The sequence below is a fragment of the Lithobates pipiens genome, unplaced genomic scaffold, assembly GCF_037356315.1.
Source record: "Lithobates pipiens isolate NorthernLeopardFrog02 unplaced genomic scaffold, aLitPip1_a1.2 Scaffold_13, whole genome shotgun sequence".
NCBI lineage: Eukaryota > Metazoa > Chordata > Amphibia > Anura > Ranidae > Lithobates > Lithobates pipiens.
This window is the reverse complement of record NW_027507718.1, coordinates 522,915,084-522,931,228: the sequence shown is the minus strand read 5'-3', so window position 1 is coordinate 522,931,228 and position 16,145 is coordinate 522,915,084. Positions and strand designations below refer to the sequence as shown.

Sequence of the window (16,145 nt, the reverse complement as noted above, 5' to 3'; positions counted from 1 at the left end):
CCATCCTCCTCCCTCTCCTCCTCAGCTGCCTCCTCCTTTTCCGCTGCTAGCGTCTCTTCCACTGCACCGCCCAAGCTCCCCAGAACCTATTCCACATGCCAGGTGAGACGTTGCCATGCCGTGCTGCGTCTGTTGTGCCTGGAAGCAAAGAGCCACACTGGCCCGGCACTCCTTTCAGCTTTGCGTTCACAGGCAGATGAGTGGCTAACACCGCTCAATTTGACAGTTGGTAAAGTGGTGTGTGACAACGGTGCCAATCTGCTTAGCGCATTGAAACAGGGCAAAATCACGCACGTGCCGTGCATGGCACACGTCTTAAACTTGGTCGTGCAGCGATTCCTTGTCAAATACCCTGGGGTCCAGGACATCTTGCGGCAGGCAAGGAAAATCTCGGCCCATTTCAGAAGATCTTACACGGCCATGGCTCGCCTTGCTGACATTCAGCGGCGACACCATCTGCCGGTCAGACGTCTTATTTGCGATTGCCCGACGCGATGGAACTCAACCTTCTATATGCTTGATAGGCTGCTCCAGCAGAAACGTGCAGTTAACGTCTACCTGTATGAACTCTGCGAAAGAAACGGTTCTGGGGAGCTGGGTTTTTTTTCACCGCGCCAGTGGCTGCTCATGCGCGACACATGCAGACTTCTGCGGCCATTTGAGGAGATCACCAAACTGGTCAGTCGCAGCCATGGCGCCATCAGTGACATGGTACCTTATGCCTTCTTTCTGGAGCGTGCATTGCGTCGTGTCATTGATCAGGCTGTGGAGGAGCAGGAGCGGGAAGATGAGGAAGTCGCAATGCTGGATGAATTCCCAGGGGGGGCTACTCTATCTGAGACAAGTCAACAACAGGAGTCTGATGAGGAGTCAGAGGAGGATGGTGCCGGGGCGGATGAGCAGGAGCAAGAAGAGCATGCTTTAAACCTTTCTGGGATCCCTGTTGTGCGTGGATGGGGAGAGGAGAATGAAGAGGACGACATTATCCTGGATGATGAGCAGGAGCCAGGCCACCACACCGCTTCCACTTTAGTGCAAATGGGGGCCTTCATGCTCCAGTGTTTTAATAGGGACCCCCGTATAAAAAGCATGAGGGTCAAGGACCAGTACTGGGTGGCAACGTACTTAGACCCCCGGTACAAACACAAAATGGCGGAAATGTTACCGCCGTCGCAGAGGGCTGTCAGAATGCAGCACTTCCAGGCCTTGCTTCGAGAAATGCTGCATTCTGCTTTTGCGTGCGCTGGCAGAGGAGCAATTCCCACTCCCAGAGAAGGATTTGCGGGTACCAATCCAACAGCGCCTGCAAGAAGAGGCCGGTTTGAAGATGTGTTGGTGACTTCGGATATGAGGTCATTCTTTCAGCCGACCCATCGACAGGTGTCATCCGGATCCAGCATCAGGGAACGCCTAGACCGTCAGGTGTCCGACTACATTGGGTTAACGGCCGATGTGGACGCTCTGAGGAGTGATGAACCCCTAGACTACTGGGTGGGCAGGCTTGACCTCTGGCCAGAGCTTGCCCAATTTGCAATCGAACTGTTGGCTTGCCCCTCATCCAGTGTCCTGTCCGAAAGGACGTTCAGCGCAGCAGGGGGGATTGTGACCGATAAGCGTACTCGCCTAGCTCACCACAGTGTTAACTACCTCACATTTCTAAAAATGAATGAGGCATGGATCTCGGAGGAATTCAACACATGTGACCAGTAGACCATGTATATGTCTATAAACTATTTTTTTAATCAAGCACACAGACCTTCTTAATTCATTTGGCTCACTTCCTTGACCCAAAAAAGCACACCGTACTATATGCCCCTACCCTCCTCTTTGAAGAGGTTGAGCGGTGTCATATTTCTACTGGGGCTGCTTATGATATCCCTGTGCTGTGCTGACTTCCTCCTGGGGGTTCTTATTATGAAGGGATCACACTATCCCTGTGCTGTGCTGACTTCCTCCTGGGGGTTCTTATTATGAGGGGATCACACCATCCCTGTGCTGTGCTGACTTCCTCCTGGGGCTGCTTACGGTGCTGCTGTCAGTGCTGTATGTCACGGTGCTGCTGTCAGCGCTGTATGTCACGGTGCTGCTGTCAGCGCTGTATGTCACGGTGCTGCTGTCAGCGCTGTATGTCACGGTGCTGCTGTCAGCGCTGTATGTCACGGTGCTGCTGTCAGCGCTGTATGTCACGGTGCTGCTGTCAGCGCTGTATGTCACGGTGCTGCTGTCAGCGCTGTATGTCACGGTGCTGCTGTCAGCGCTGTATGTCACGGTGCTGCTGTCAGCGCTGTATGTCACGGTGCTGCTGTCAGCGCTGTATGTCACGGTGCTGCTGTCAGCGCTGTATGTCACGGTGCTGCTGTCAGCGCTGTATGTCACGGTGCTGCTGTCAGTGCTCTGTATTACGGTGCTGCTGTCAGATGCCTCTATCACGGTGCATGTGTCATTCCGGTATGTCACGCTGCTGGTGATCATCTCCTGCACCCTCTTCTTTGCCTACCCTGGTCCCTGACCTTCCCTCTCCTCCATTGCCTTCATTAGCTCCATAGTCCTGAATTGTTAGAACAATTTCCCAAATAAAATAAAAATGCTTGTAGTTATCGATCCCAAATTCACCTCATACATGTATTATGTCATTGTCCAGATGGTGGGACTACGTTTTACCCCCTAATAATTACCACGTGGCCGCAAATTCGACATGAAGGTTTGCAAAGTTCGCCTCCCATTGAAGTCAATGGGGCCCGCGGCGAACGTTCTGTTTCGCGAACGTTTGGGTCCGTTCGCATTTCGCGTTCGCGAAACGTCCCGTCGGAAGTTCGTCCATCACTATTTATGACATCATAATATCGTGCCCAGGCCTCCAACGGTCATAGAGATCATCATAGTGACCATCTGGTCACCGGAAATCTCTATTGTCCTCATCCTTGGCCGGCCATTTCCTTCTCTGGGCGCCCGATGGCACGGGAGACCCTGGAAAAACACAGGATGGTGACGGGAGAGGGGCTGTCCCCTCCTGTCGCCTATAAGAATGATCAAGCAGTGCAACTGCCACTATGATCATTCTTATCATACACAGAATCGCTGGCTACAAATAATGATAACTAAATGATGCCCCTAGCTGCAGGAAATAGTTTTGCTATGGCCCGGTATTGAGGTGGTTAACGCCATAAAGTTTTGTGCATTAATGCAAGTTTACCACCATTTACTTCTGTGTGTGTTACTGCCAGTTTAACGCCATTTACTTCTGTGTGCATTACGCCATATACAGTAGTTTTGTGCATTACTGTCAATTTAATGCCATATAGTTTTGTGCGTTACCACCAGTTTATTGCCATATAGTTTTGTGTGTGTTACTGCCAGTTTAATGCCATTTACTTATGTGTGCGTTATTGCGAGTTTAAAGCCATATTGTTTTGTGCGTTACTGCCAGTTTTTTATTTTTAATTCTTTATTTATTTCCTTTCAAAAAAGATTTTTTTTTTATACAGGCAGAAGTAGGAATAACACAATATTGACAATAAAAGAGCCTATATACAATATTCAATATGAATAAGAATATTCTTTCTCACTACTACTCTTCCCCTAGTACCCTCAAGAAACCAGCCAGCCTATTTCTTTTCATTTCATTCGTGTTCACCTATTTTTCCCTCCCCTCTCCTTCCCCTACCCCTCCTGGCCCTCTCATCCACTCCTAATATAAGTGGACGAGAGGGAGCGGAACCCCCCCTTCCCTCCCCCGTAAAAGTCCCTACACCTCGCTATATTTCCTCGTTAACTTACATTTTTTCCAACCACTCCCTACCTAAGTCCTCTTTGGCTGCTCTAAGTTCTTGCATTCTGCATGTTTTTTCTATTTTCTCTAACCATTCCCTTACTTTTGGGGCTTCTACTTCCTTCCATTTTTTTGGGTATCAGGCTCTTTGCCGCAATTGTAAGAGAGTTTCTATATTCTTTTATTGGGCAATCTATGCAATGAAAAAGGCAAGCCCAGGGATTTTCAGGTATTTGAGTGTTAGTTATCATCTTGTTAGTTATCATCTTTATATATCCTATTATTTCCCTCCAATAGTTCTTAACCTCCCTGGCGGTATGATTTTTTCAGATTTTAGGTGCTGAAAGCGGTACAATTATTTTGCATGAATATTTGACGTTTTATATTGTAGGCCTGTAATTCTTAGGAATAACTCACTTAACCTCCCTGGCGATATGATTCATTCTGGTTTTAGGTGCTGAAAGCAGTACAATTATTTTGCATGGAAATTTGGCGTTTTATATTGTAGTCCTGTAATTCTTAGGAATAACTCTTATAAATCTGTTCAAACCAGAGTCTAGCAGACATCCCGGGTATGATAAAGTTTATAATATAATAAATAATAATAAAAATTATTCAATAATGTAATCAAATCCTAAAACACTGAAAAAGGGACACTTTCTGGTTGCTATGGACAATCTACAAATTCCAGGCAGAAAAAACTGTATTTATAATATAAAAGTGCATGCAGGGCACTGCACAGACCACTAGGGACAAAGGGGGTGTGTATTTTTTTATACAGTACTGTAATCTGTAAGATTACAGTGCTGTGTGTGTTTTGTGTACTTTTACTTTTTTGAATTTGGCGCCGATCTCCGCTCCCGTGCACGTAACGTCGCAGGGAACGGAGTTTGGCAGCATTCGGCACTGTGTGAATCGAGCGGAGGACAGCTCGATTGCAGAGCGCGGAGGACATCGCTAGATCCAGGGGACAAGGTAAGTAACTCTGTGTCCTCCCTGTATCCAGCGATGCGATCCCGAGTCTGGCTCGGGGTTACCGCTTGTGTTAGTAAAATCCCAACCCGAGCCAGACTCAGGATTACCGCTAGGGAGGTTAAATCTGTCCAAACCAGAGTCTAGTAGACATCCCAGGTATGATAAAGTTTGAAAAATGAAATCATAAATTATAATATAATAAATAACTATAAATAATTATACCAAATAATAATATAACAATAATAAAAAATATTCAGGGGACAAGGTAAGTAACCTCTTACTGGATTCAGCGATGCGGTCCTGAGTCTGGCTCGGGGTTACCGCTAATAGTACAAAATTTTCACCCCGAGCCAGACTTGGGAATACCGGCAGGGGCTTTGGGAAATTCCACCATATATGTACCATATTCCTTACCTGTCCACACCCCCCCCCCCCGGATTGCCCTATTTGAAACTTTTCCACGATATCCGGTGTTCTATACCCCCTAGTTAGGCATTTATAGTTTGTTTCTACCATCCTAATTTTTATTGAGGATCCATGTACCAGCTTTAATATTTTCTTTGTACTCTGCTTCTCACCTCGTGGACCTATTTCCTTTTCCCATTTTTCTATTTATGTCAGTACCTCCACCTTATCTTCCTGTACCAGGATCCTATATATCTGCGAGATCCCTGATCGAGCAGTTTTCCCTTCACACATCTGTTCAAACCCTGTCAATTTCCCTCCGTCTCTCAATGGCCATGGTAAATTTGAGACGAAATGTCTAAGCTGGAGGTACCGACATTCATTTAACTCAAAAAACTCTTTTTCTTTTTTTAATATTTCAAATGTGATAATTTTCCCCCCATTTAATATGTGTCTCAATTGAATATTTTCTTTTTTTATCCAGTTCCCTCCCATAATGCTTTTTCCTGGTGGGAAAAGGTTATTCTCTTTTAAGTGCATTAGTAGAGAATTATATTTACATTTATTGTGTTTATGGACTCCGTCCCATATTCTAATCACATTCTTTGTCAGTGTAAGTGTTCTACGCACCAGTACTCTATACTGTGGGGATATCCAAATATTTCTCCCTAAATTTGCTTCTGCCAGTTTAACGCCATATAATTCTTTGCGGGTTATTGCTAGTTTAATGCCTTATAGTTTTGTGCATTACTGCAAGTTTACCGCAATTTAATTCTGTGTGTGTTACTGCCAGTTTAACGCCACATAGATTTGTGTGTGTTACTGCCAGTTTAACGCCATTTATTTCTGTGTGCATTACTGCCAGTTTAATGCCACATAGATTTGTGCATTACTGCAAGTTTAACGCCATATAGTTCTGTGTGCATTATTGCCAGTTTAACACCATATAGTTTTGTGCATTACTGTAAGTATACCGCCATTTACTTCTGTGTGTGTTTCTGCCAGTTTAATACCATTTACTTCTGTGTGCATTACTGCAAGTTTAACGCCATATAGGTCTGTGTGCGTTACTGCCAGTTTAACTTCATATATTTTTGTGTGTTACTGCAAATTTGACCGCCATTTACTTCTATGTGCGTTACTGAGAGTTTAAAGCCATATAGTCTTGTGTGCATTACTGCCAGTTTAACTCCAATTACTTCTGTGTACATTACTACAACTTTAACGCCATATAGCTTTGTGTGTTACCGCCAGTTTAATGCCATATAGCTTTGTGCATTGCCACCAGTTTAATGCCTTATAGTTCTGTGTGCGTGACTGCCAGTTTAATGCCATATAGTTTTGTGCGTTACCACCAATTTAATGCCATAAAATCCTGTGTGCGTTACTACCAGTTTACTAACGCCATATAGTTGTGTGCATTACTGCAAGTTCAATGCCATTTGCTTCTGTGTATGTTACTGCAAGGTTAACGCCATATAGTTTTGTGTGCGAAACTGCCAGTTTAACGCCATATAATTTTGTGTGTTACTGCAAGTTTACACTCACTTACTTCTGTGTGCATTACTGCCAGTTTAATGCCATTTACTTCTGTGTGCATTACTGCAAGTTTAACACCATATAGAGAACCTAAAAATGCAACGCAACAATCACCAGCAATCAAAAATAAAGACTTGTTCACTTTCCACTCAAGGTCCCCACTGTTTAGCTTCCAACCAGCAGTCTGGCCCTACTGAGCCCTAGGAACAGCTCAGATAGTTTAGTGTAGTGAAACCATGGCAGTTATCTTGACATTAGTGTATAGCTAGAGTAGGGACAGTTCAGATAGCATCAGTGTAGTGAAGGATGAACACTGTATATTTGATTGCCTTACTGCAAGTTTAACACCATTTACTTCTGTGTGTGTTACTGCCAGTTTAATGCCATATAATTCTGTGTGCATTATTGCCAGTTTAACACCATATAGTTTTGTGTCTTACTGCCAGTTTACCGCCATATAGTTCTGTGTGAATTATTGCCAGTTTAACGCCATATAGTTTTGTGCGTTACTGAAATTTTTGTGTGCACGTTACTGCCAGTTTAAAACCATATCTTTTTTTGTAAGTTACTGCTAGTTTATCGTAATATTGTTTTGTGCGTTACTGTAAGTTTAACGCCATATAGTTTTGTGTGCATTGCTGCCAGTTTAATGCCATATAATTCTATGTGCGTTACTGCCAGTTTAACGCCATTTACTTCTGTGTGTGTTACTGCCAGTTTAATGCCATTTACTTCTGTGTGCATTACTGCAAGTTTAATGCCATATAGTTTTGTGTGTCTCTGCCAGTTTAACGTCATATAGTTCTATGTGCGTTACGGTCAATTTAACACCATATAGTTCTGTGTGCGTTACTGCCAGTTTAACGTCATACAGTTGTGTGCGTTACTGCAAATTTAATGCCATTTACTTCTGTTGTCGTTACTGCAAGTTTAACGCCATATAGTTTTGTGTGCGACACTGCCAGTTTATCGCCATATAGTTTTGTGCATCACTGAAAGTTTACCGCCATTTACTTCTGTGTGCATTACTGCCAGTTTAACGCCATATAGTTTTGTGTGCGACACTGCCAGTTTATCGCCATATAGTTTTGTGCGTTACTGAAAGTTTACCGCCATTTACTTCTGTGTGCATTACTGCCAGTTTAACGCCATATAGTTTTGTGTGCGATACTGCCAGTTTGAAGCCATTTACTTCTGTGTGCATTACTGCCAGTTTACCGCTATTTACTTCTCTGTGTGTTACTGCAAGCTTAACGATATATAGTTCTGTGTGCGTTATTGCCAGTTTAACACCATTTAGTTCTGTGTGCATTACTGGCAGTTTAATGCCATTTACTTCTGTGTGCATTACTGCAAGTTTCATGCCATATAGTTTTGTGTGTCTCCTCCAGTTTAACGCCATATAGTTATGTGTGTTACTGCAAGTTTAACGCCATTTACTTCTGTGTGTGTTACTGCAAGTTTAACGCCATATAGTTTTGTGTGCTATACTGCCAGTCTAACGCCATACAGTTTTATGCATTACTGCAAGTTTACACTTATTTACTTTTGTGTTTGCTACTGCCAGTTTAACGCCACATAGATTTGTGTGCATTACTGCATGTTTACCGCCATTTACTTCTGTGTGTGTTATATCCAATTTAACAATATATAGTTCTGTGTGCATTCCTGCCAGTTTATATTGTTTTGTGTGTTACTGCAAGTTTAAACCCATTTAATTATGTGTGCGTTACTGCCAGTTTAATGCCATGTAGTTTTGTGTGTGATACTGCCAGTTGAACGCCATATAGCTCTGTGATGCAAGGAGTTTACCCGCCTTATTTCTCTGTGAGTAATGGGTAGCTTTACCGCTTTTGATAAATTATTCATAGTTAGTAGAAGAAGTACCCTAAGTTCATTTCTATAGAGTTGAAGTTCAAAGGTGAGCTTCTGGAATTGGTACAGACGATCAGAATTTCTGATTGGAACTTTTTCCAACCGAAAAATTGAGAACCTGCTTTCAATCTTTTGTTGGCTGGAATTCCGCCATCAAAAGTCCGATAGAGCATACACACGGTCGCATTTTCCGACCAAAAGCTCTCATTGGTCTTTTGCTGGCGGTATGTGTCATTAGAGTGGAGATTTTGAAGCTTTTGCACTCTCTGACTTTTTCCCCTTCAACCATATTAAATGTGAAGGCGACTACAAAAGTCTTTATGTACACACCAAACATTAAAGATATACGATTATGGTTTGATATTGGTTACTATGCTGCAACAGATTCTGTGTTCACCAGTTTTAGTAACTCTCCCATTACATGTCTATTTTTGGTCAAAAAGTCATATGTATTGAGTATCATAAATAAAAACAAAAGGGGTCACAATAATTTTACAATATTAGGTCAGAACATTAGTCCTCATAGCAGGGTTAGTTCTCAATGTGTTTTACAGATAGCTTTATCATGAATTTAGAGGTACTGTTGCAACAATGGAGTTGAAACAATTGAGTAATATAATTTTGGGGTCCAAGCCCATAATCGCATATAATAAATACCAAAGATTGTTTTTACATCTCACATATACTGCATAGCCAAGCCAAAACATTATCAGTATAATTTCAATAAAACATACTAAAAATGGCATGTGGTATGTGCTACAACACTTTTGGGGGGATTTGCTAAAACTGGAGCAGCTGTACACGGCAGTCATTCAGCTTCTAACTTCAGCTTGTTCAATTAATATTTGACAATAAAATATGGGTTGGTTTCTATGCAAAACTGTGCCTGATTTAGTACACTCCAGTTTTAGTAAATTTGAATTTGCTGATTGTTCATACAATCCCTAATCAAACTGTATACCTAATAATCAGGAGTTTTCGCATAATGTTTTTATTGACAGTAACCTTCTGTTATATACATTAGTGGTTTGAAGCCTACAGAAGAACCAATTACATTTTTGTTCATGAAGTGTTGATGAATACCATGGTGATTTTGCCTTTTTTTGTATAAATACATATCTTTGCATCTACAGTGACAATTTGCAATCATACCTAAACATTTTGGTTTTCCATTTTGCTATACAAAAAAATAACCAGGATGTGAAAATGTTACCCAATATTACAATAAGATATCATATCAATGATTCATCCTTAGATGCCAGAGAGGCTGTAATAAACGTTCTATCTGGACCACAGAAGACAGTCCTAATTACTCATGTTCTGGAAAAGCTAAACTTGTGGGTTTTATTGGAGACCATTTTTCAGTGACAACAATTCCAATGGCACAAATATTGGGGCTCTATGGATATACACAGGTGGGTGTCTTAAGTATATTGTATATCCCTAATGGAGCACATTTGGCGCAATACAAATCCCATATCAAATCAAATAAAATCCCAATAACATTTTTACTCCCATTTCCAATATGATGCCATATAAACTGTAAATCCATATTGTCTCATACACAGAAGATGATTTTTAAGGTGAAACACAGGTACATAATAATCATTTCCATTTTGTTTTAGTTTTTTTTTTTGTTGTTGTTTCTTTTCTTCCCAATAAAGTAGTCTAAACTCCAAACTAATCTAATCAGGCATTGGTGTTTAAAAAAAAGAAACAGTGAAAATATTAGAAGATAACACGCTATAATGACTTAATTTTTCTTCATATACAGTATAGACATGTGCAATTTGTTTTGTTATAAATTAATTTATGGATGAAATTCATCATATTCTGAAACATCCAAATGAACGAAAAGACGAATGCATATGAAAACAAATTGTCAAAAGAACAAAAGAACAAAAATCCAAAGGAACAAAAAACGATTCAACCTATGAGCTTAACAATTCGCAAATATGTGGATAATTAATTAATTTTGTATTTTAGATTTTTTTTTTACTATTCGTTATCGCTGAATATAAAGAAATAACAAATACATTTTTGTTCTTTAACCACTTCAGCCCCAGAAGATTAGGCTGCTCAATGACCAGGCCATTTTTTTGTGATTCAGCACTGCTTCGCTTTAACTGACAATTGCGCAGACGTGAGACGTTGTACTTAAAAAAAAATTACGTCCTTTTTTCCCCACAAATAGAGCTTTCTTTTAGTGGTATTTGATCATCTCTGCATTTTTATTTTTTGCAATATAAACAAAAGATAAGCGACAATTTTGAAAAAAACACAGAAGGTTACTTACGAAAGGCAAATCTACTTTGTACTACAAGTGTAAATTACAACTACAAAGTGTACTTGAAATTTCACTGACAGTGCACTTGGAAGTGCAGTCACAGAGTGATTACTTTGTTCTGTGGTAGGCCAGTGGTAGGAACCATTACACCAAGCAGGGGGCAAGGCCTGCAACAAATCCACAGTGTTGGATACTAGACATGTGCAGACTGAAATATTGTGTTTCGGAATTTAGTTTTCGTCTGAAAAATACATTTATTTAGTTACTCCCCAAATTCGTTTTTATTTATTTAATTTTTCGTTAAAAATTGCATTTGTCCAAAAATCCAAATTAATTAAGGTTGAATCTGTCATTGAAGGCTTATGGTGTCTGTCTAATGCTCAAAGAAGATTCGATGGAGCAGCTAAACTGTATGACTCCGCATAGTTTAGCTGCTCCATCGAATCTTCTTAGAACTTTCGACAGACACCATAAGCCAAAGATTCAATGTTTGTATGTTTTTCGCTGCTTTGTCGAATCTTTGTCGTTAATGTTGAATGTATATAGTTCAAACAGAAAATGGACCAGTGATAGTGATCACTGATCAGACAAGTAACAAGATAGGGTATATATAAGTTCAACTGTAGCTTCCTTCACTATTGTTCTGCTGCTGTGCTTATGCTTAATTGCTAAATAATTTAGGGTCTCTGACAAACGGACCAGCTAAGACTGTCTTCTGAAATGATTCAGTGTGTGTGTCTCTCTCTGCTAGCAATCGTTAGTGAAAGTAAGTTGGCTGTACGTGTGTACTTAGTTCTAGCTATTTTACTGCTCCTCCCCTTTGGTTACAATCAGCCAATAACATTCATCATCATCATTATTTTTATTTTACTTCCTCCACCCAATTCCAGCAGCAATCTTTTCTCTCTCTGTGGAATCTTTTCTCTCTGTCAAATCTTTTCTCTCTATGTCAAATCTTTTCTCTCTATGTAGAATAATCCTGGACTAATAGAGTTAAAGGGGTTGTAAAGGTAAATATTTTTTCACCTTAATGCATTCTATGCATTAAGGTGCAAAAACATCTCACAGTGCCGGCGCCCCCAGCCCCCTGATTTACTTACCTGACCTCTTGAAAGTTCACCCTGGATGTCCTCTTCGCCGCTCAGCCTGGCCGCTGATTGGCTGGAGTGGATGGATTGAAAGCAGCGCAACCATTGGCTCGCACTGCTGTCAATCACATCCAATAATGCGGTGCGCCGGGGCGGGGCCGAGTGATACAGCGAGTGGCTATATCATGGGAAGTGCGCCCGCAAGTGCTTCTCACCATGCGAGGGAGCTCACATGAACGTGAGAAGTACTTGCGGGAGGAAGCAGAGACAGCCGCCGAGGGACCCCAGAAAACCAGATTCGGAGGCCACTCGGTGCAAAACAAGCTGCACGGTGGAGGTAAGTATAAAATGTTTGTTATTTAAACAAAAAAAAAACTTTACAACCCCTTTAAGGTTAGGTACATTCGACCACAGGTTAGATAGACACAGATTGTTATTGTCAGCATCATGTTGAATCTCCTATCTGTATTGAAGTGTTGTCACAACGAAAATGAAAATAAAGCATTTATTTATGTCGGATCTTTCATTTTTTCGAATTCTACACTTTCGTTATTGTTTGTTAAAACGATAACGAAAATACCTGAAATTTGGACGAAAATGCATTCGGACAAAAACTAATGCACATGTCTATTGGATACAAGTGGTGTCCAAAGCTCTTCAAGAAAGCAAAAAATTATATGAACTGCCCATTGGAAGAGTAAGTATTAATAATTAAACTTTAAACTTTAACAGTATTCATTCTCTTCCTAATACATTAGTAAAATACTACAATTTACAATGATATAGATATAACTATAATGTTAGCTATATATAGTATAGAAAATATTTTTATTTCCAAGGGTCATCATACATAAAAAAAAATTAAAAAAAGAATTATCCTTTATTTTTAAGCAAACCTGTTTTTGTATTCAGGTCAGGCTTGAACAGAATTATGTAGCATTTTGGGAAAAATATACAGCCAAGAAGTACAACGCTTGATGCCAATATAGCAAAAACCTCCACAGACACCATGTCTTTCCCTTTAGTGCTCAGATAGGCCGGGATCATGGCAATCCAGACACTGCAGAACACCAGCATGCTGAAGGTGATGTACTTGGCCTCATTAAAACTGTCTGGTAATGTTTTGGCTAAAAAAGCTATAATGAAACTCACAGCTGCCAGAAGCCCCATATATCCCAGGACAGAGTAGAAGCCGATAACTGAGCCCTCATTACACTGAATGATGATCTTTCCCTGATAAGAGTGAGTGTCTTTATCCTGAAATGGAGGAGAAATGGATAACCAAGAAATACAGATTATTACTTGAAGCAGTGAAAACATGCAAATGATAAAATTGGGCAGCTTGGCTCCCATCCATTTCCTCCAAGGACTCCCAGGTTTGGTGGCTTTAAAAGCAATACACACCATGATACTTTTAGCAAGTAGAGAAGAGACAGCAACTGAGAAGATGACACCGAAAGAGGTCACACGCAGCATGCAGGTTACATCTACTGGACGTCCGAGGAACAAGAAGACACAGAGGAAGTTCAACATGATGGAGACCAGGAGAAGATAGCTCAGGTTCCGGTTATTAGCTTTAACAATGGGGGTGTCCTGGTAATGTATAAATATCCCCAATATTAAACCAGTCAGAAGACAACAGAGGATGGAGAGAGATGAAAATACTGCAACAATTGTATCATCTGTATAGGAAAGAAATTCCAACAATTTGGGAAGACACCGATCCTTCTTCTCATTTGGCCATTCATCATCAGGACATTTCATGCAGTTTGCACTGTCTGCCGGAAGGAAAATACAAACACAATGAACATCTGGGCCAAAGTTCCTGAGTTAAAAAAATTATACTTGCCTTACCGCTAGCAGCTGGATTTTCATCATTGCATTGTGGGAGAGTAAAATAAAATAAACGAATGCCCTTATATTGTAGAAATATATTTCAAATTAGATAGATAGATAGCTAGATAGATAGATAGATAGATAGATAGATAGATAGATAGATAGATAGATACAGGGCTGAACTGGGACAAAAATTTGGCCCTGGACTTCATCCACATCGAAAAGAATAGAGTAGTATAAAATAGAAAAGAGTAGATAGGAAAATAAAATAATAGAATAAAAAAGTTGAGAATAGACTAAAAAGGAATAAAATAGAATAGAATAAATATAACAACATAACCATTTTCCAAATTTTGAATTTTAAATAGAATGAATTTGAATAAGAAGTAAAGAATAGAATGGAAAAAAATAATAGAATAGAATAGAAAAAACATAATATAGAATATAATGGAAAAGAGAGGATATACAGTAACCATCTTCCAAAAATCTAATTTCAAATAGAATACATTTGATTTCAAATGGAATTTGAATGGAATAAGATTCAAACTTGAATTTAAATGGATTTTGAATCAATTACAATTTTCCAAATTCCATTGAATTCAGAAAAATATAATCAATTTGAATTCAAATAAATAAAACAAATTCCAAAAACAAAACTTTTTTTGTTCTGTAAACTGTCTAGATACCTCTACTCCAGTAATCTCCATTAGCTTATGGGTCCGGTGCTGAGCAGCTGCCCTGCTGCAGGAGCAGGGCCATCTTTAAGGCAGGGCAAGAGGGGCAGCTGCCCTGGGCCCTGCCATTGTTGTGGGGCCCAAATCAGCTGCCTCATACTTGCCAACTATCCCAGTTTAAATTCCTTCCTGCCCTATTGTTGTGTACAGGTGACTCACCTTCAGACCCTGTGTTTATATGTAAATACTGGCACTGATATGTAAATAGCGACTACATTCATATGTAAATAGTGGTGGTATTCATATGTATATCATGCCCCCTGAGGTCATATCCACCACCATCAACTATACTGAATGCTGCCCACTGGGGAGGTAAAGGGGCATGCTTAAAAGTTCTGTCTACAACTGTGGTCATCAAGCCTACCATCAGCCTGATCTCCAAAGTTAAGCAAATTAGTAGGGGGGGGGGGGTAGTGTGGGGTGTGTGGAGGTAGGCAGAGAAGAAATTACAGTTTGGGGTGCACAGATGAGCAAGGAAGGGATGTATAGGGGTAAGGAAGGTGGGTGCAAAGATGAGCAGAGGTGGTAGGTAGAGTTAAAGGGGTGGAGGGTTGGATGGAGAGTATGAGTGAGGTTTGGAGTTATAGGTTACCAGGGGTTTTAGGATGCAAAGGTATACTCACAGGGTGGATAAAGATGTAGGTCACATGTAGGGCAGCCCATTCATTTCAATGGGCTGCTCTATGTGCTACAAATGCGGAAAAATGTCCTAAACCCTTTTTCAAAATCACACAGTGCCAAGGCACATGTCAGCAGATGCGGGAGGAAGTAATTAATGAATAATGGCACTGCTGTGTATCTGCTAAAGGGCAGCAAGTTTCTGTTGTGTCTGGAAAGCGATTCTGCATGCGTTCCCAACACACACACATGTGAATGCAGGCTAAATGTCTCAGTTACATTGGTGGTCAGTGTAAATCCTCTCATTACATTAGTGCTTGATGTAGACTCCTTTCATTCACACTAGTGGCCAGTGTGAAGGTCCCCCTTACATTGGTGGTCAGTGTAAATCCCTCCTTACATTGGTGGTTACTGTGAACGCTTCTATTACATTAGTGGTCAGTGTAAACCCCTATTACTTTGGGGGCCAGTGTTGAAATTCCTCTTTATATTGGTAGTTGGTAAAAAAAAAATCAGCATTGCCATTGATCACACCCTCCCCACCCCCCAGCACTGCCACTGATCCCAGGAGTCCTAGGATCCCTAGGAGTTTTCTGTCTATTAATGGGTCCTTAGCCTCCCCAGTCTATAGTGTGCAGGCAGTGAGGAAATTATGTGCTGCAACCTCTAGCAACCAATCAGTAAGCAGTAATGATGTGCAGTAACCTCTAGTAATCAATCAGTGAGCAGTATTGATGTACAGTAATCTCTAGCAACCAATCAACCAGCAGAAACCATGTTCTGTAACCTCTAGCAACTAATCAGGGAGCCGTAATGTGTGCTGTAACCTCTAGCAACCAGTCAGTGAGTGGTAATGACACACTGTAACATCTGGTAACCAATTGCAATCGCTGCCTGATCTGATTCAGTAAACAGATTTTGAGTCTAGCTGCTATTTATTGTATGTCTCAGAGCAGGTGGAGAGGGAAACTGCATGGAGGGGGGCAAGAAATTTTTTGCCCAGGGTCCAATCAATATTA

At 40.8% G+C, this 16,145-nt stretch overlaps 1 protein-coding gene across 1 annotated transcript; it reads right to left on the bottom strand.

Moving 5' to 3' along the window:
- Positions 1-10,507: 10,507 nt before the first annotated feature.
- Positions 10,508-13,709, bottom strand: LOC143975611 (vomeronasal type-2 receptor 26-like). The gene has a single exon (XM_077478089.1). It carries the CDS (start codon positions 13,700-13,702, stop codon positions 12,812-12,814), a length of 891 nt encoding a protein of 296 aa, XP_077334215.1. The 5' UTR covers positions 13,703-13,709; the 3' UTR covers positions 10,508-12,811.
- Between the last annotated feature and the right edge of the window lie 2,436 nt (positions 13,710-16,145).